Source organism: Chiloscyllium plagiosum, unplaced genomic scaffold (genome assembly GCF_037043375.1).
Source record: "Chiloscyllium plagiosum isolate Xiang-an unplaced genomic scaffold, Cpla_swu_hap1 HiC_scaffold_7, whole genome shotgun sequence".
Taxonomy (NCBI): Eukaryota; Metazoa; Chordata; class Chondrichthyes; order Orectolobiformes; family Hemiscylliidae; genus Chiloscyllium; species Chiloscyllium plagiosum.
In genome coordinates this window covers 71358375-71379872 of record NW_028270145.1, presented here as the reverse complement: position 1 = coordinate 71379872, position 21498 = coordinate 71358375, and the positions used below count along the sequence as shown (strand labels likewise).

Here is a 21498-nt window from a genome sequence, read left to right as displayed (position 1 = left end):
GTTTAGTTGGGAATATTTCTGTCAAAATGCAAAGGAAACTCAGGAGATAAAGTGACCCCAATCTTTTGCTAGCATTGTAATGGGGAAATCTTGAGGCCAAACCCCAGCAAGCCTTGCTTGTGTCCTGAGTTAATTCAGGGCTAAAAGCTTTCAAAATCTCAAGGTACGTATTGAAATGAGAATTTAAGAGAATGCAAGCAGTTCTTTATATTGATATAAATTGATATTTCACTTTATCATTGAACGGTTTTTAGAAAAAGCACAATAGTTAAAGTTGCCTTTTAAAATTAAAGCTGGTGCTCTGATTTTCTGATTTTTTTTTCTTCTAATATGGCAGCACAAATGAGAAAGGGGTTCTTGTGTTTATCTAGTGTTAAAATAGTCACACGATGAGCTTCATGAAACATTACTTCCTGTGGGTGATGTCTGGCCACAGAGGCCAGCCATAAGGATAGGCTGTGGAGACTCGGTCAATAAGTATATTCAAAGATGAGACAGACATATTTTTAATCAATAAGGAAATTGAGGGTTATGGGAAAAAGTCAGGAAAGTGGAATTGAGGATTATCAGATTAGTCAAAATCACAGTGAATGGCAGAACAGGTTTACTGGTCTAAGTAGCCAACTTCTACTCCTAACGATCTTATTTTTCCACTTACCTTCACAAAATATTGAGCGTACTAAACATTATATACAGTTCAGCATGAAAACTATGTCACTTAATTAATCCTAGAATATCCAAGACATAATAAAATGTAACCATAGCCTTTTCCTTTCTGCAGGTGTTGTGTACTGGACTGTCCTGGGACGTGGCGCAGAATTTGGTGCTATAAAGCGAGCCTTTCTCACTACTTTTGATGACAATGGAAACAATCCTATTACAACAGTGGACTTAAATCTTAAATATGTAGTGACTCCTGATGGCATTGCTGTGGACTGGGTTGGAAAGTAAGAAACAAAAATACGAAACAACACCTAGGATATTTGAAATTCAGTTTCAGTAATAAGAATTGTTTGAGAAATTGACTTATTCGTGATCATTTGACCTCTGAGTCCATTCGCAGTTTCTACTGAAGTCCTCAATCAAGATTGTGAAACATATAACTTACACCAACACTTTTTATTCTCAAACCTTTCCCCATATTCCAAACCTGGCGCGCATTCAGGGCCATTCAGGAGCTCATTTCCACCTATCTATGGAACTTATTTCCTCTGTTCCCCCCTCAGCATTTCTGATGTACTGCAGTGTACTCAAACTTCCTGATCTCATGTTTCTATTGAAGTACTGGCTGGTGTTTGTGCCATAGCAATGTGGACTTTGTAGTCACTCAGGTCAAAATAACTTAGCTGCCTTCTTAAAAACACCGTGGGTGTACCTGCACCACATGGACAGAAGTGATTCAGGAAAGAATTCTGCCACACCATCTTCTCAAGGGCACTTAGGGATGGGCAGCAAGTAGTCCAAGAAGCTTTAAGCAAAATGGAGTTGCCCACTAGTACCCAAGATGTTACACCATGGGGATCCATGTTCTAACCAAGTTTCTGAATTACGTGTGGGCCCTGGTTAAGGTGCTGTTTCCTATGATGCAAACATATAAAATAGGAGCAGAAGTAGACAATTCAGACCATGGAGCTTTCTTTGCCATTCAATAAGATCACAACTGATCTGATTATGTTTGAATTCCATATTCCCATCTGTCCCTAATATCTCTTCATTCCCCACCGAACAAAAATCTATCCACCTTGACATTGAATTTATTCAATGAATCCCGCTTTCACTGTCTTCCAAGGCAGAGAGTTCCAAAGTTACACAGTCCATCACAGAAAAGAAGTTTCTCTCATTTCTGTTCTGAAAGCGTGACTCCAAATTTTAAAACAGTGGCCCTAGTTCTGGACTTGTTCACAGAGAAAACAATCATTCCAAGTCCACTTAGTTAAAATGATTTAGGATCTTAGCTATTTCAATCAAGCCACCTCCACTCTTCTAAACCCCAATGGAAACAAACCTAGCCTGTTCAACCTGTCTTCATAAGACAATGTAATCATTCCAGATATCACTCCAGTAAAACCCCTCTGAATGTCCTCCAGTGCCCTTATATTCCTTAAATAAGGAGAGCAAAATTGCATACGGTATTCAGGATGTGCTCTCACTAATGCCCCACATAACTGAAGCATAACTTTTTTTTGTCCAATTCCTCTTGCAATAAAGGATAGTTTTCCATTAGCCTTCTTGGTTACTTGCTGTACCTGCATACTAACTTTGCACCAGAGCACCTAAATCCCCAGGCACTTCATATTTCTACTTTTCATTTTCCATTTAAATAATACTCTACTTTTTCATTCTTCCTGTCAAAATGAAGATTTTCATTCACAATGCTCTTATCTGCCAGAGTTTTGCCCATTCACTCAACCTGTCTATCTGTAACTTCCATATTTACTTCACAGTTTTCATATCTAACATTTTGGCATTGTCTGTGATGTGCATTTATTCTTTTCATCCAAGTTATTCATGTCAATTGTTAAAATAAGAACTGAGGCCCTTACAGGCCCTTACAGGACTCCACTCATCACATCCTGGTCATCAGGCAAAGCTTTCTTTTTATGCAGTCTCTTTTTTTCTTCTTTCTATGCTAGTATTTTGCACCTACACTAATAGACTACATTTTCCAGAATAATCTTAGATGTGCCACCTTGTCAAATACCTTCCAGAAGTTCAAATTTGGTGTTTCTACAGGCTCCTTTTTATCTACAGTATATGTTACTCTTTCAAAGAATACCAATAATTTGATTAAACATAAATTCCCTTTGATAAAACCATGCTGACTGTTCCTGATTACCTTGAATCTTTGTAAGTAACTGGTCTATAGTTTCCATTTTCGCTCTCCCTTCTTCCTCGGATAGAAGGGTCATAATTGCTACTTTCCAGTTTGAGGGTAACTTTCCTGAATCTAGGGAATTTTGGGAAAATAACATAAATGTATCTACTTTAACGCCCTAGAATGAGGTCCAGTAAGACTCAAAGACTTGTCAGTTGCAGTTCCATCATTTTCTTCACCACACTTGCCTCATCATTGTAATTTTGTTAGTTCCTCTTAACCTTCCACCTTCTGATTTATAGTTATTATGTTTGTAGCTGTTGGTGTGGTGTTTTTGTATTCTCTTTATCGAAAACAGAAGTAATATATTTGTCCATTTCACCTGTAATTTCCTTATTATCTCCTATTAACTCCCTATTCTCACTCTCTGGAGGATCACATTTTGTTTCCCTTTTTAAATACCTGTAGAAACTTGTGCTGTCCATTTTACATTTCTAGCTAGCTTCTCGTGCTCTAAATGGTGCCTGAGGTGGATGGATTTTGCTCCTCACAACCTACAAAGGTAAAGTTAGAAGGATTTGCAGGCAGAGTGTTGGCTATTACAAGAAAATGCACATTTGGAGACCAGATGGACCTTGTAAATAGAGAGAAGGTTGAGGATCAGGATTAGGAACAGCTATATAAATATAAAACAGCTGGAAAAATGACACGTACTCACATGCAAATAAAATGCCTCTTGCTCTGCCTGAGGAGTCAGCCAGTTCTCTTGCTATTGCCAGCAGCCTGAAGAAAAGTGATCTCATGAGTTGTATTTCCTTCGTGGCCTAGTCCTGATGATGTATTATGTGTGAACACTTCTAGAATGAAAGTGTTGGTTCAGGATCATGGATAAGAAAATCAAACAGCAGTTGAGAATGGTGTACTGTAAGATATCATAGATTGTCAAAGGAACTAATAGATCTCACAAATCCTGTAATAAGTGTGGGGAGATTGAATTGAATTTATTATCACGTGTACTGAGGCACAGTGAAAAGCTTTGTCTTGCAAACAATATAGGCAGATCACAGAGTTAAATAGCATAGATAAGTAAATAATAGGTAAACAGTGGCAAAAACCAAAACACAGGTACAGGCGAATGCTAAGAGTTTGAGAGTCCATTCAGTTTTCTAACAACAGTAGGGTAGAAACTATTTCCAAACCAGCTGGTGTGTGTCGATATTTGTACAATTGTGATATCATTGGTAATTCGAGGCCCAGGCTAATGTTATGAGGTTTAAATCCTACCATGGCACCTGGTGAAAATGAAGTAAATCGACAGATTTTTCTAAAACTCTGGAATTGAAATTAATATCCATACAAGTGACTACAAAACTATGATTTTTGTAAGAATCAATCCAACATACTAAGATCTTATAGCAAAGGAAATTTGATGTCCTGACCTGGTCTGCTCATTGTGTGATTCCAAACTGATCTTGTGTTCGATAGAGTTTCAAGGAATAGAGTTTCAAGTATAGAGGCAGTAGGAGTACACTTAAGAAGGAAATCAGGAGGGCAAAAAGGGGACATGAGATAGCTTTGGCAATTAGAATTAAGGAGAATCCAAAGGGTTTTTACAAATATATTAAGGACAAAAGGGTAACTAGGGAGAGAATAGGGCCCCTCAGAGATCAGCAAGGTGGCATTTGTATGGAGCCACAGAAAATGGGGGAGATACTAAATGAATATTTTGCATCAGTATTTACTGTGGAAAAGGATATGGAAGATATAGACTGTAGGGAAATAGATGGTGACATCTTGCAAAATGTCCAGATTACAGAAGAGGAAGTGCTGGATGTCTTGAAACAGTTAAAGGTGGATAAATCCCCAGGACCAGATCAGTGTACCCGAGAACTCTGTGGGAAGCTAGAGAAGTGATTGCTGGGTCTCTTGCTGAGATATTTGTATCATCGATAATCACAGGTGAGGTGCCGCAAGACTGGAGGTTGGCAAACGTGGTGCCACTGTTTAAGAAGGGTGGTAAAGACAAGCCAGGGAACTATAGACCGGTGAGCCTGACCTCAGTGGTGGGCAAGTTGTTGGGGGGAATCCTGAGGGACAGGATGTCCATGTATTTGGAAAGGCAAGGACTGATTTGGGATAGTCAACATGGCTTTGTGTGTGGGAAGTCATGTCTCATGAAACTTGATTGAGTTTTTTTGATGAAGTAACAAAGAAGATTGATGAGGGCAGAGCAGTAGATGTGATCTATATGGACTTCAGTAAGGCGTTTGACAAGGTTCCCCAAGGGAGACTGATTAGCAAGGTTAGATCTCATGGAATACAGGGAGAACTAGCCATTTGGATACAGAACTGGCTCAAAGGTAGAAGAAAGAGGGTGGTGGTGGAGGGTTGTTTTTCAGACTGGAGGCCTGTGACCAGTGGAGTGCCACAAGGATTGGTGCTGGGCCCTCTACTTTTTGTCATTTATATAAACGATTTGGATGCGAGCATAAGAGGTACAGTTAGTAAGTTTGCAGATGACACCAAAATTGGAGGTGTAGTGGACAGTGAAGAGGGTTACCTCAGATTACAACAGGACTGTGACCAGATGGGCCAATGGGCTGAGAAGTGGCAGATTGAGTTTAATTCAGATAAATGTGAGGTGCTGCATTTTGGGAAAGCAAATCTTAGCAGGACTTATACACATAATGGTAAGCTCCTAGGGAGTGTTGCTGAACAAAGAGACCTTGGAGTGCAGGTTCATAGCTCCTTGAAAGTGGAGTCGCAGGTAGATAGGACAGTGAAGAAGGTGTTTGGTATGCTTTCCTTTATTGGTCAGAGTATTGAGTACAGGAGTTGGGAGGTCATATTGCAGCTGTACAGGACATTGGTTAGGCCACTGTTGGAATATTGCATGCAATTCTCATCTCCTTCCTATTGGAAAGATGTTGTGAAACCTGAAAGGGTTCAGAAAAGATTTACAAGGATGTTGCCAGGGTTAGAGGATTTGAGCTATAGGGAGAGGTTGAACAGGCTGGGCTGTTTTCCCTGGAGTGTCGGAGGCAGAGGGGTGACCTTATAGAGGTTTACAAAATTATGAGGGGCATGGATAGGATAAATAGGCAAAGTCTTTTCCCTGGGGTCTGGGAGTCCAGAACTAGAGGGCATAGGTTTAGGGTGAGAGGGGAAAGATATAAAAGAGACCTAAGGGGCATTTTTTTCACACAGAGGGTGGTACATGTATGGAATGAGCTGCCAGAGGATGTGGTGGAGGCTGGTACAATTGCAACATTTAAGAGGCATTTGGATGGGTTTATGAATAGGAAGGGTTTGGAGGGATATGGGCCAGGTGCTGACAGGTGGGACTAGATTGGGTTGGGATATCTAGTCAGCATGGACAAGTTGGAACGAAGGGTCTGTTTCCATGCTGTACATCTCTATGACTCTATGAATGAATGCATCCATGAGTGAATGCTCATTGAAATGTACAAAATATTTGAAGGGGTAGACAGGGTAGATGCTGGGATGCTGTTTCCCTTACATGCAGGACAGCTACTTAGGATTAAGATGTGCCATTGTCATGACCCTAATGGGAAGAGTGCATTGAAAATCACGCCGCACCTGAATCATCACAAATGTGAAATATGGCCAAATTAATCACAAGGATGGTCAATGACAATTATCGAAGATTAAAGAATCTCACAGCAGATTTCATAAATGAATAAGAAAGGAAATGCTTATTTGTTATAACAAAAGTAACCTATGACAAGTGACAAAAACACATGATTAATTACTGAATTGCAGTCATAAACTATATCTCATTTAAATCACCATTCATTCACAAATAGGATGGGCAGAACAGATGAGACAGTTTTGCTGGAATATTGTGATTGGAAATATAGGCCTAAAGGAACAAAATCTGTGGATCAAGAGTACAAACCATAAAGGGAAAAAAGGTGGCGTTCTCACCATTCTTTTGGAGTTCTGTTTTTGGTGATGATACTGTGTTGTTGTTGAGCAATCCTCAATTCAGTAGCCAGTCAGCTAAATCTAGGTCTTCTGCTTGAGTTAGAAGTTCCTTCTTTTTAAGAGCCTTTGCATACAATTCATTTTTCATTCACAAAGGGAGAGAAAAGAATCTGACTTAGACCATCAAGTATGGGAGCAGAATTAGGCCATTCAGCCCATCAGGTCTGCCCCACCATTCAGCCCATCGGGTGTGCTCCACCATTCGATCATGGCTGATTATGTTTCTCAACTCCAATCTCCAGCCTTCTGCTCCTACCCATTGATCCTCTTACTACTTGTCTCTGTCTTAAAAACATTGAATGACTTGGCCTCTACAGCCTTGTGCAGCAATGAGTTTCACAGATTTCCCACCCTCCTGAAGAAATTCCTCCTCATCTCAGTTCTAAAGTATCACTCTGAGGCTGTGCCCTGGGTCCTAGTCTCTCCAATTAGTTTAAGCATCTTCTCCATGTCCACTGTACCCAGGCCTCTCTGTATTCTGTAACTTTTATTTGTAATCACCCCTCATTCTTGTAAACTCCATCGATTACAGACCTGGATCCTCAACCGCTCCTCATATGACAAGTCTGTCATTCCCACAGTCAATCTTGTGAACCTCCTCTGGACTCCCTCCAAGGCCAGCACATCCTTCCTTAGATATGGGGCCCAAAACTGCTCACAGTATTTCAAATGAGGTCTGATCAGAACAGTATTCAGTGTCAACCGTATATCCCTGCTTTTGTTTTCTAATCCTCTTTAAATAAATGCTAACAATGTATTTGCTTTCCTAATTGCCAACTGAACCTGCGTGTTAACTTTAAGCGAATCCTGATATAGAACTCCTAAGTCCCTATGTGCTTCAGATTTCTACAGCTTTTCTATATTTCCTATCAAAATGCATAACCTCACACTTTCCCACAATAGATTATATCTGCCACTTCTTTGCCCACTTTCCTCGACTGTCAAAGTTCTTCTGCAATAGACAGGCAGGAGGCTGGAAGAACACCTCAAGCCAGGTAACATCAGGAGATGGGGAGGTCGATGTTTCAGATGCCACCCTTCTTGCAGTTCTTCTTGCAGTTCAACTTCTTGCAAAGTTCTTCTATAGCCTCCCCATCTCCTCAAAACTACTTTTTCCTCCACCTATCATTGTGTCATCCATAAAGTTAACAACAATGCCGTCAGTTCTTTTGTTCAAGCAATATTTTGGAGGTCTTTCAGTATTCAGTAATACTTCTTTCAGTATTCCATGAGAAAATAGCTAAGCCACAGACTATTGCTGAGGTGCTATTTTTACCTGAACCCAGCAACACCCTGTACCAACGTGCCCCACTACAGTAACAATTTCAGACTCTTCCAAAAGTTACATACTTTCAGTTAACCAAACAGTGAACACCATACAGTTCCACTTTTGCTTTGTGTTGTTAAAATAACTTCTTCGCAACAAAGCGATCCAAATCCCCAATTCCCAGTTTATATTTAAGATAAAATGTATCCAGCCCTTACAATATGATGCATGCAAAGCTAAGAGTTGCAGTCCACCACACTTGCTGAAAGGTTTGTGCAATGGTCAAGTTAGAATGAATGTTGACCCTATGAGTGTGAAGTAGCAGAAAGAAAATAGTGATACTCTGTGAAGCGCACAAGATTATTGACATTCTTTCTGCACTGCCTGGGACCCAGGCTGCAATTTGGGCCCAAGCTAACTTAGGCTGGTGCTGTGGCCTCCAGTGCTGATCTGCAGTGAAAAAGCCTGCCTGCCTGTCCCCCACCTGATTTATTAAGACTCTAATGTCCTTGGCAATGAAGATGGGAGTGAGTTTTCCTTAAATCTGGGTCATGGCCTCAGTGCTAACAGTGAAGGGCAATTCCTGGCTTTCTGCATCTCAAATACTGTGTAATTGGGTTTTAAATATGATGTTATCAGCCTGAATGCTGGGAAAAGCTGGAAGTGGCTAGAGTTTCTGCATCTCCTATGATGCAATTCCCGAAGGCGCCCAAGTTCCCAATTGCTGAAGTTAAGAGTGTAGGATTGTGTGAGAAAATGCTTTCCAAACAATGGCAGATGGCACTTTGAATTTCATGCAATGAGACACTTAAACTGAAAGTGGGAAAATTCCACTCAATAGGTCTTGGAGAGAATGAACACCTTATAGATTCTGCATCATAAACTCAGTTGTAACTGATATTCATAGGACACTCAGTTGTACTGTATTCTACATTGGGGTGAACATTGAACACAGAACATTACAGCGCGGTACAGGCCCTTTGGCCTTTGATATTGTGCCGACCTGTCATACCAATCTGAAGCCCATCTAACCTACACTATTCCATGTATGTCCATGTGCTTGTCCAACTACTAAATAATGAGGGACAGGACAAGGGCTTTGTTGTGAAGGCATACTGCAAGTAACCTTGGAAACTTACTACTAAACCAAGAATTGGTCAGGGAGATTACAATCAATTCTCATTAGATAGTGGCCACGAACTATTGGACTGCCAAACTTCTCTGTAACTAGCTTTGATGTTTATACACTAGCACTGGTTTGGAACCTGTTGGTAGGTGTTTAGAATATTGAAGAATTGCATACATCATATTGTAAGGGTTACATATATTTTACTTGAAACAGAAACTGGGAAATGGAGGCTTGGATAACACTGTAGCAGAGAGTTCTTTTTACCAAACGCAAAGCAAAACTGTGATGTTCTCTGTTCGGTTGGAATTGTTACTTCAGTGAGCATGTTGGCACTGGGTGTTGTTAGGTTGGGAAAACATTAACAACCCAGCAATTGATTTGGAGTAAAAAAGTGAAAGAACGGTGGATGCTCTAAATCAGAAACAAAAACAGAAGTTGCTGAAAAAGCTCAGCAACTTCTGTTTTTGTTAATAGATTTGGAGTATTTGGCACTAAAGCAGCAAGGATCTCTGCACCACTTTGTATAATGGTTTGGTGGTAGGTGCCTGAAACACACTGTCAGGGAAGTGGTAGAAACAGGTATGATAGTAATGTTTAAGAGGCATTTAGACAGACATATGAACAGGCAGGGAATAAAGGGATATATACCATTGCAAGCAGATGGGATTAGTTTAAAATAGCATCATGGTTGGCACAGCCATGGTGGGCTGAATGGCCTGTTCCTGTGCTGTACTGTTCCACATATCTGTTTGTGTGTAATTTGGCACTTAAGGGAGCTATGTTGGGCTTCCACAGAATTAAGTCCCCACTATAGCAGAAATCCCACCTTGAGAGCTCTAGCCTGTCAGAGACTGCAGTTCTACATTACAAGGCAGCACCATCTGGACTGACTGCTGATTGTACAGTGAAATCTTTTAACCAGTGATCATTGTTAGACCTCGAGAGAAAATTGATTTGAGGGTGACAGAAAGGGGATTCACCAGCAAGGAAATAGTAGACAGAGATAATGGATTCTCCAATAGTAACCTTACAAGAATCTTCAGATTTTGGAAAATCCCTGAGAATTGAAAAGCTGCAATGTAACACTCTAATTCAAAGAAGGAAGAAGATAAATAAAACCGTCTACTGTAGGCCAGTTGGCCTAACATCTATTTCTGGAAGACTATATTAGAGTATTATAAAGGATGTAAAAGTAGAGCATTTAGAAATTTGTAACATAATCAAATGGTGTCAACATGGCTTTATGCCTGACATGTTTATTAGAATTCTTTGAAGAGATAACAAACAGAATCTATAAAGAGAAATCAGTAGGTTTAATATAATTGGGCTGTTAAAAGGCTTTTTGTAAGATATCACGTGCTATATTACTTCATAAGGTAGGAGCTCAATGGAAGGAATGTTGTCAGATGCATACATGTGAGGGTGGCTTTTAGCAAGCACTCCATTTCCTGAGCCCAGTTCTCTCAACCAGACCATGCATGCCTTTGAAAGTGAGATCCCTGTATTGGAGGTGATTAACAAAGCAGACTGAGTTTACTCAGTAGCCTTCAGGAGGCATAGGAAACCCATGAGTTCCTTGAGATTCCTTCAGCCATGACCAGATCCTAGGGTGGTTCAATTATAAGGCTAATTAGATTCAAGGATGGGAAAGGGAAAGTTCCCAGCATTGACCCATTCCTGCTACTGATTTAGTGCAGTCAGTTTTGCTGCCAGTGAGGATGAGACGTGTGGCCTCCTCCTGGGATTTTGGTCAGGTCCACGTCCCCCAACAACCCACCCTCCCCTCCTGGCACCTTCCCCTGCCACCACCAGAATTGCAAAACCTGCACCCACACCTCCTCCCTCACCTATATCCAAGGCCCCAAAGGAGCCTTCCACATCCATCAAAGTTTTACTTGCACATCCACCAATGTCATTTATTGTATCCATTGCTCCCGATGCAGTCTCCTCTACATTGGGGAGACTGGACGCCTTCGCGCAGAGCGCTTTTAGGGAATATCTCCGGTATACCAGCACCAACCAACCCCACCGCCCCGTGGCCCAATATTTCAATTCCCCCTCCCACTCTGCTGAGGACATGCAGGTCTTGGGCCTCCACCATCGCTCCCTCACCACCCGCGCCTGGAGGAAGAACGCCTCATCTTCTGCCTCGGAACACTTCAACCCCAGGGCATCAATGTGGACTTCACCAGTTTCCTCATTTCCCCTCCCCCCACCTTACCCCAGTTCCAACCTTCCAACTCAGCACTGTCCTCATGACCTGTCCTATCTGCCTATCTTCCTTCCCACCTATCCACTCCACCCTCCTCTCTGACCTATCACCTTCATCCCCACCCCCACCCACCCATTGTACTCTTTGCTACCTTCCCCTACCCTCCTCGCTGACCTATCACCTTCATCCCCACCCCCATCCACCTATTATACTCTGTGCTACCTTCTCCCCACTCACACCCCCCTCCCATTTATCTCTCTACCCTGGAGGCTCCCTGCCGTCAGTCCTGATGAAGGGCATTTGCCCAAAATGTCGATTTTCCTGCTCCTCGGATGCTGCCTGACCTGCTGTGCTATTCCAGCCCAACTCTAATCTAGACTGGGATTATGTAGGTCCACCCACCCCAATACCCTACATTGGCAACTTGTATTTCACAACTGGTAAATTTTGAATTGCATAAAACAAACTGAAATGACATTTTGAATTTTAAACCCCAACCCAGACTGGAAGAACAGTGAAAATCTAGTAATAAGACCATAATACCCTAAGGTGTAGGAGCAAAAGCAGATTATTCTGTCCATTGAGTCTTCTCCCTTTCACTGAGATCATAGCTTATTTGATTGTCCTCAACTCACTGTCTTGACATATCACTATAATCCTTGGGAATCAGTTTAGCTCAGTTGGCTGGATTGTTGGTTTGCAGAGCAGTATGATGCTAACAGCGTGGGTTCAGTTCCTGTCACTGGTTTGTGGTTACCTTCTTGACCTCTTCCTTCATCTGAGTCCTGGTGGCCCTCAGGTTAAATCACCACCAGTCACTTCTCTCTAATAAGAGAGCAGCCTCTATGGTCTGGTAAGACTATGGCAACACAACCACTCTAATCCTTGATTCCCTTCCAGATTAAAATTCTGTCTATCTTAGCCTTGAATATATGTAATTCTCCAATCTCTACAGCCTCTGCAGTAAACATTCCATAAATTCACTACCCTCACAGTACAAAATTTTCATCATCTCTGTCTTAAATAGGTGACCCACTACTCAGATCATGGGCACTGGTCCCAGATTCTCCTATAAGGGAAACAACCCTCCCTTCTACTTTGCCCAAGTCTATTAATAATCATATGTGCTTCAATAAGATCTCCTCTCATTCTTTCAAACTCCAAAGAATACAGACCCAACGTACTCAACCTCTCCTCATAGAAAACCCCTCCATTCCCAGAATCGATCTAGTGAACCTTCTCTGGACCACCTCCAAGGCAAGTATGTTTCTTTTGATCAGGGGATTAGAACAGTTCCGTGTTCCAGGTACGGTCTGACTAGTGCCATGTATAGTTTTAGCAAGATCTTTGTACTCGATTCCCTTTGAAGTAAAGGCCAACTAAGTCCTTTCCAACAGATCTTGGATGCTAACTTTTTGTGTTTCATTCATGAGGACCCCAAAAACACTCTGTACTGCAGCTTTCTGCGGTTTTTCCCTGTTTGAATAATATTCAGATCCTCCTTTCTTCCTGCCACAATGCATAACCTTATATTTTTCCACATTATTTTCCACCTGCCAGGTTTTTCCTATTCACTTAGCTCGTCAATGTCCTTCTGTACACTCTTTGAGTCATCCTCATTCTTAACTTTCTCAGCTATTTTTGTGTCATCTGAAAACTTGGTAATAACACATTCACTTCCATCATTTGTCGTGGGCATATATTATAAATAATTGTGACCCCAGTACTGATCCCTGTGACACTCCACCAGTGACAGGTTGCCATCCTAAAATATTCCCCTTTATCCCTATCTATTTTCTACTAATTTGCCATATTGACAATTTATTTTACAGGCCCGTTTCATGAAAATATCATCGAAATGGAAAAGGTTGAAAATGGCAAATGAGATATTAGAGTTTGTGCATCCCCAATCCCTGGTCTACCACATTCTAATATAGTAACATTTTATATTGATGTCATTATTATTTCCAATTTCCAGCAGGAACACTGAATATTTATGAGGCATGGATGCTGCAACTTGTTTTCCTGGATTTAATCCATGGTTAATTGTTACATCTGTCCTTCCATTGTGGTGAAAAAAAATTTAATTCACAGGTCATGAAACAAACCAGCAACTGCAAAACTCAGTACTTCAATGGTTGCAGTTAGAAAACTCGCCCACAGATGAAACATTACACTGAATTTTACACTATAGGTTTAGAAAATCATGAGGGGCATGGATGGGATAAATAGACAAAGTCTTTTCCCTGAGGTGGGGGAGTCCAGAATTAGAGGGCATAGGTTTAGGGTAAGAGGGGAAAGATATAAAAGAGACCTAAGAGGCATCTTTCTCACGCAGAGAATGGTACGTGTATGGAATGAACTGCCAGAGGAAGTGGTGGAGGATAGTACAATTGCAACATTTAAAATGCATCTGGATGAATATATGAATAGGAAGGGTTTGAAGGGATAAGGGCCGGGTTCTGGCAGGTGGGACTAGATTGGGTTGGGATATCTGGTTGGCATGGACAGATTGGACCGAAGGGTAAGTTTCCGTGCTGTACATCTCTATGACTCTTTGACTCTTTGACTCTATGACCTGTAGCTGTTTATTCCAACATCCATTAGTTTAACAGTTAACAACAATTGAATTCCTTAATTGCTCATTTATACAACTAATAACTACTTAAACAGAAGTGAGGTATTTGATGGTTGAATACACTTCGAGTCTAACATAAATTTAGAATAAATCCAGTTTTACCACACACTTTTCCCTTATTTTTCCTTTCTTTCTAAAATTGTTCTTGGGCTGCAATGCCACTGGCAAGGCAGTATTCATTGATTGGCCCAGTTACGCACAAAGCTTTGACAGTTAATCAAATTTGAATTCAAATGGGGCTCAGGCCGAATAATGTAGCAGAATATTTGGAAATAAACATGCTGGTAGGGCTGGAGCTCCATTTCTGAGTATGCATACTGATGTAATTCACATTGTGAATTTTCTTTGTTTTTTCTTCTCAGAATTCAGGCCCCTTAGTTTTCCAAAATTAATTCACAGTCATTGTCCTACATTTACATTTACCCCCTATCCCAAACCCCCACCTTATCAGGGGTATAACACAATTTGTTTCCTTCCATTATGGTGAGTTCCGTCACAAACTCCCAGACATAGCACACAAGACTGAGAGAGGCCCCAAGGGAAGATGGGACCATTGAACTTGTTGTTTCATGCTGTTGAGAATAAAAGTTTGAGTGAATACATTCAATTCTTTCCTTCCTAGTCCAATGGGGTACTATTTTTGTCCTGTGTGAGTGGACAGGTTGGAAATGTAAGAAACCATATAAACACTGTCCAAAAAAAATGCAAAGTTCTATGAATGCAGGAAATCAGTAACAAAAAGAGAAATTGCTGTAGTTCTGAAGAAAGGTCACAGGACCCAAAATGTCAACTCTGCTTTGTCTCCACAGCTGGTGCAGATTGCCTGAGTTTTTCCAGCAATTTCTGTTTCTGTTTCTGACCATAAGGTGCTTCATAAGCCAGCTCATACATTATGTGCTGATGTTACACAAGAATACTTCTTTATGCGAAGTGACTCTCTTCTGTGTCTTAAATGAATACTGCAGGCCATCATCAATCATCTTGATTTTGTTTATTTCTGTTGTTGGGAGTTTAATCCACCGAGAACATAAGCATAATCTTCAGTAAGAAATTTTATTCATATTTTAGGCCTGTGTTCTGTTTACAGAGTTATTTCTCAGGCACATATCTTAATTGAATTAAAATTCCCATAAACTATTGTGCATAGGTACTGTGTTTAAACTTGTTTATAATAGAAATGAACAAAATGGACCATATTCAGCGTTGTATTTCTCATTGTTTATCCTCTGTATGAACAATCACTCTCTTCTACCTTGCCCGGTTTTGCATACTGAGAAGAAATAACTCTTGATTTCTGTATATGTCTACAGTTTATTCTAACTGTCAGTTGAAAAAATTGGAGGAGGAGTTTGGTATATCTATTTGCAGCAAAAAAGCAAAGTTACTAGACCCTTGGGCTACAATGAGCAGATGCCTACTTCTGCCAATTTTTCTCATTAAGTGGAAGAGAGATCTAATTTACGTGCAGTATGAATTCTATAGAATTAATAGAAATAAAATACTGAAGAATAATCTTTAATTTGGATATGCTAACTGTTGTAATTGTTCTTAATATAACATATTGTTGACAGTTGAAAGGATGTAAGAACATTTTCAACAGACTCCAGTCTAATTGCTCTGGATAGAATTCTCAGACAGATTTGGTGATATCAATTTCATTTATTTAGGCATGTTTATTGGACTGATGCCAGCACCAACAGAATTGAAGTGGCAAAACTAGATGGAAGGTACAGGAAATGGTTGATTTCCTCTCAACTTGAACAGCCTGCTGCTATTTCTGTAAATCCTAAACTTGGGTAAGTAAATTGTTAAAACCACCAGTTCTTCAGTGAGATTTCATCTATAATTTAGATAAATATTCCTCGTGACATCAGTAACTTATTTTTATTTTAAAATACTATCTCTTTCTGAACAAATATTATCCATGGAAATGATTAATTTAATCTTTGTCCATTTGTTCTGTACAAGCAGTTCCAACTCCAACTTAATTGCCAATTAAATAGTCTTTAAAAAAAAGAGCTCAGTTAGTATCGGAAGGTTGAGTTTCAGTACATTTCTGTCCTAAGGAAAGGTTAACAATAGAGCATGCTACTGATCGAATGCTGATTTGTTGATGGTACTACCTTTAGATTAGGCATCAAAACAAGATCCAATCTGATATATGGATGAATGGCATTACTTGAAGAAGATCCCAATGCCAATGCTTTCCCATTTTCTGATCACATTTGCTGTGTCAGGATCTTGCTAAATGAAAATTGGTTGCAGTAAAGTCCTTTAGGAAGTGAAAGGTTGTAAATCAAGTTCTATAGCTAACCATTTCTTTCTCCTCTTTTAAACCATGGAAATTGGATTGTTTAAAATTGTTTTTTTTCACGAGTAATATACAAATGCATTTAAACCAATGTTAAATAATGTTTAAAACAAAAGGGTCCTCTTAACAATGTAAAGAATTTTGTGTAGTTTACATTCTAAGTATGGAGGAGAAAGTGAGGTCTGCAGATGCTGGAGATCAAAGTTGAAACTTTATTGCTGGAACAGCACAGCAGGTCAGGCAGCATCCAGGGAACAGGAGATTCGACGTTTCGGGCACAGGCCCTTCTTCAGGAATGAGCAGAGAGTGTTCAGCAGGAGAAGATAAAAGGTAGGGAGGAGGGACTTGGAGGAGGGGAGTTGGAAATGTGATAGGTGGAAAGAGGTCAAGGTGAGGGTGATAGGTCGGAGTAGGATGGAGGCGGAGAGGTCAAGAAGAAGACTGCAGGTCAGGAAGGCGACGTGGTCGACGGTGCCCTCCACCGCATCTCCTCCACTTCCCGCTCCTCCGCCCTTGAGCCCCGCCCCTTCAACCGCCACCAGGACAGAACCCCACTGGTCCTCACCTACCACCCCACCAATCTCCATGTACAGCGCATCATCCGCCGTCACTTCCGCCACCTCCAAACAGACCCCAGCACCAAGGATATATTTCCCTCCCCTCCCCTATCAGCTTTCCGTAGAGACCACTCCCTCCGCGACTCCCTTGTCAGATCCACACCCCCCACCGACCCAACCTCCACTCCCGGCACCTTCCCTTGCAACCGCAGGAGGTGCAACACTTGCGCCCACACCTCCCCCCTCACTTCTCTCCAAGGCCCCAAGGGAAACTTCCATATCCGCCACAGATTCACCTGCACCTCCACCCACATCATCTACTGCATCCGCTGCAGCCGGTGTGGCCTCCTCTATATTGGGGAGACAGGCCGCCTACTTGCGGAGCGATTCAGAGAGCACCTCTGGGCCACCCGGACGAACCAACCCAACCAACCTGTGGCACAGCATTTCAACTCCCCCTCCCACTCCACCGAGGATATGCAGGTCATTGGACTCATCCACCGCCAAACCACAACAACCCGACGGTCGGAGGAGGAGCGTCTTATCTTCCGACTGGGAACCCTCCAACCGCAGGGGATGAACTTGGACTTCACCAGTTTCTTCATCCCCCCTCCCCCCACCTTGTCTCAGCCGGATCCCTCCAGCCCGGCACCGCCTTCCTGACCTGCAGTCTTCTTCTTGACCTCTCCGCCTCCATCCTACTCCGACCTATCACCCTCACCTTGACCTCTTTCCACCTATCACATTTCCAACTCCCCTCCTCCAAGTCCCTCCTCCCTACCTTTTATCTTCTCCTGCTGAACACTCTCTGCTCATTCCTGAAGAAGGGCCTGTGCCCGAAACGTCGAATCTCCTGTTCCCTGGATGCTGCCTGACCTGCTGTGCTGTTCCAGCAATAAAGTTTCAACATTCTAAGTATCACTTGTTAGGAATTTGGATAGGTAAGATTTGCATTATTTATTGCTGCCTCCAGGTCTTTCCATTTTCTGAAGTAGGAAATATAGCAGAGTTAGAAAATATGTATTTATTCCAGTTTTAAACATTAAACTTCGTAATATCAGAGCCAGAAAATATAATACAAAATTTGTGATTTATATTTAGGCTGCCTTCCAACATGCAGCTCAGTCACATCTCATGCCATAACCAACCAATGTCCTTAATTAATCAAAACTGACTAAATTCACACACTTTGTGTAAAATTAGACATTGGAAAAATATTGAACTACCAACCTTTTGCACATAACAGTAAGTATTGAAAGCAAACTCTCAAGGTTATGGGAAACTGGAATAAAACCTGTTTGAATGTTGAGAGAAATGTGTGGCCTCCCAGAAGGGGGGAAAACCAGTAACATGTGCCAATAAAACATACTGATCTGACTTCACTTGTATACTTCAAAATACTAGTACATTCATCTCTAAGTATTACTGTTCTTTTACTGGCTTTCTCTCCGGATTGTGCTTGCTTTTTTTTCAGTTTGACCAAAGCATATTTGCCTTCCCTAAAGAAGTAGGATGTAATGGGTAAGGAAAGCCCATTTTAGAACAATCATTTTAGAATATTTCTGTTCTAGGTCTACAGCAGTTTTCCAGCAAAACCCAACACAAGCTGGAGGATCAGTAGCTCATTTCCACATAGACATTTTCCAGCTTTTAGACTCAGTGTTGAATTTGACAACTTCAGCCCATGAACATTTTTCTCCATTTTGATTGCAGCCTTTCTCCATCCCCGCACCATTTGCCCCACCCATCCCCCCACCCCATATCTTATTTGCAGAGGTGATTCTCAGGCTGCCTTCTCTCCACAGATGCTGCCAGACTGAGTTTCTCCAGCACTGTCTGATTTTATTTCAGATCTCCAGCAGCTACAATGTTTTGCATTTATTTCAGTAGTTGTACTTGGTTGTTAAATAAGCAACTTTCCCTTGCTTTGGATTTCCTAATATTTTTATGTGTGTCATGATTGCTGAGCAACAATCCGCCCATTAGAGCTCAGTTACAATAGATGCAGTTCAGGTTGGTAATTGTGTATTTCAGCTCTCTGATAAGAGAGCATCAAATCCAGACAAATCTTGCAACTTAGGATAAGCAGCAAATTCTTGATTATAAAATGAATCAGAAGATTATTAGATGAGGTGATAAAGATAGAAAGATAATTTTCATCAGTTCATTAAGCTGTTTTCTGTGTCCACAATGAAATGGTTCTTAATCCTCTAAAACTGAGCCAATGATTGACTCTTTTGGAGATAAAATGTTAATGTAGGAAAGGTGTAAAAATAGTATTGCAAAAAGACCTTACTCATTTCAAGAAAAATATCAAAAACAATTAAATCAGTTGTAGTCAAGTGACTGCAGGCCCAAAATTGGAAACTCTAATTTGACCCACAAGAAATCACAGTTGGCAGAAAATTGACCAAACTAAATTAAAAATTAGCCAGCAGCTATCAGCTACAGAGAATAGTGGAAATCAAGGCCAACGAGTTCACAAAAAATCAAGGGACACAGGTTATATCCAGCCCAAGGAGAAGTGTATTGGAGAAGTTTCGATCAGACATCCAGACATGATGACTTCTTATTTAGGTACTTTGTTATTAATTCCTACACCCTGATATGGCAACAGTGAAGGGTGTTGAGTGATACCATTGGATGCTTTGAACCTTGCTCATGACCCCATTGGCCAAAGGCCACAGAACATTCACGATGGTCTGGGGTGAGGGGGATAAAAACACACACCTGTAGGCCACCCCATCAGTGAAGACTCGCAGCAAGACTCACAGCAGAGACCTGATGGCGACCCAAGAAAACCCAGAAGAAGATCCACCCTGACCTAAGAGACCCACCTTTGTGGAAGAGAACCAATCATATGTTAGAGAGGAAGAAGATTCCACTGACCCACTCAAACATGTGGATTATTGTAGGAATTTGAGGAATGCTCACATGGTGTTCTTAATAAGGAATATTTTGTTAATAGATGATTATTTTGAACTGGAAGCCAAATTATCTGTCCCTTTATCCAAGTGCTGTTTTGGTTAGGAGGACAATGTGTTTTTAACACATAAACTGATCAAACTGTCCAAAACACAGACAATTCTTGGGTAGACATTAAAGAGAACTCTTTGTTCAAACTCCAAAGTTGAACCTTACCAACCTTGATCTCTAAGACATTCAGCCTGAGCCTGAATTAAGAGTGTAGCTGCCTCACATGATGGCAAGGATTCAAGTGGGCAAAAGAGAGTGAAGGCTTCTAACCAGTGATGTGGCCATAAACAACTAGAGTTAGTACAGGTCCTTAGAAAAATAAATCTACCATAGGTTAGTACAGGGTTGGAGACCCGCAGGAAACAGAGGCTGGGAAACTGAATACAGGGTCAGAGGACCCACAAGCTAATAAGAAGCCAGATATTAGAATCCAGGAGCTATGAGGATACAGAAGAGCTAGAGTAGGGTCAGGGGCCTATGATGTAAAAGATTGTGTAAAGTGTCGGAGATCAAGAGTCAGAAGTAAAAAAGCAGCTAATCTAGGATCAAGGACCCACAGGAGAGAGTAGTTGGAGATTCAAAGGAACAATTAAAAGAAATGGTATAGTGCCTCGACTGGAAATATTAACAAAATACTTAAATAAGAAGTGGCCCAAGTTAGTCAACCATTGCAGTAAGCAAACATTGAGTCCGGGATTTGTAGGATTGAAATGCTGGGAGATGGTGCAGAAAGCTGAAGGGAAGCACACTTTAAAACTCAACAAAGCTATAACAATAGCCAGCTGCATGGAGCAGCTGAGAGGGAGAGAATGGGAGGTGGTGAAGCTAAGTAAAGAAGTGGAGGAAGTGAAGAAGGAACTGGAGAAAGTAAGAGCCAAAGCAGCAGAAGCAGGTGAATAGGTACATTTCAGACATAGTGCGCTATGCCTTCTGGTATGCTCTAATGCACTGTCAGTGATCGGAATGCAGGTGAACAGCTGAGGAGAAGCTGACTGAGAAATGCAAAAAGACACTCAGAATCCTGTACCAGGCAGGCAAAGAAAACAGAGTCCATGCCGAAGACCATTCAAAATGCCAGCACGAATTTGAAAAATTAAAGTCACATTTTTCCATGCAAAAGGGAATGATTTTTGACAATGGAATTAAATGGGGTCAATGGGAGATTATGGGACAGACTGGGAGAAAATGAAAGAAGAGGCTTGTAGATACACCAAGGGACCCTGACCTCCACTTCTGGAGGGAGTAGATCCCTTCACACCCCCAGGATCTCACCCTGCCCCGATGGACCCACTGACCACAACCAGTCACGATAGCCAGATCTAATTACTTACACAACTCATTTACAGTGGCACAATTGGCAGACATAGCAAGAAAGGTTCTGATATTTGGACCCATAGTTGACTCCCATTTGTTTTTCAGCAGCATCCAGCAACAAGGGGTTCTCAGGAGCTCAACGATGTTGAGGAGATAAAATTAATGTTAATTAGCCTGAGTCCTCTAAACTATTCTGCCTTATCCAGTCCTCAATGTGGGAGGAAGAGAGCTGCAGGTCATGAAAATGATAATCCTAGCTTCTGTAGGACAC

At 41.3% G+C, this 21498-nt stretch overlaps 1 protein-coding gene across 3 annotated transcripts in view; it reads left to right on the top strand.

The window, feature by feature from the left end:
- Positions 1-21498, top strand: part of lrp2a (low density lipoprotein receptor-related protein 2a) — a 337835-nt gene that overhangs the window by 271635 nt on the left and 44702 nt on the right. For all 3 annotated transcript variants that reach the window (XM_087989117.1, XM_043693942.2, XM_043693941.2), the window contains 2 exons: positions 782-947; positions 15737-15865. In XM_087989117.1, the coding sequence (XP_087845243.1) occupies positions 782-947; positions 15737-15865 (295 nt within the window). The remainder of the gene's footprint in view (positions 1-781; positions 948-15736; positions 15866-21498) is intronic.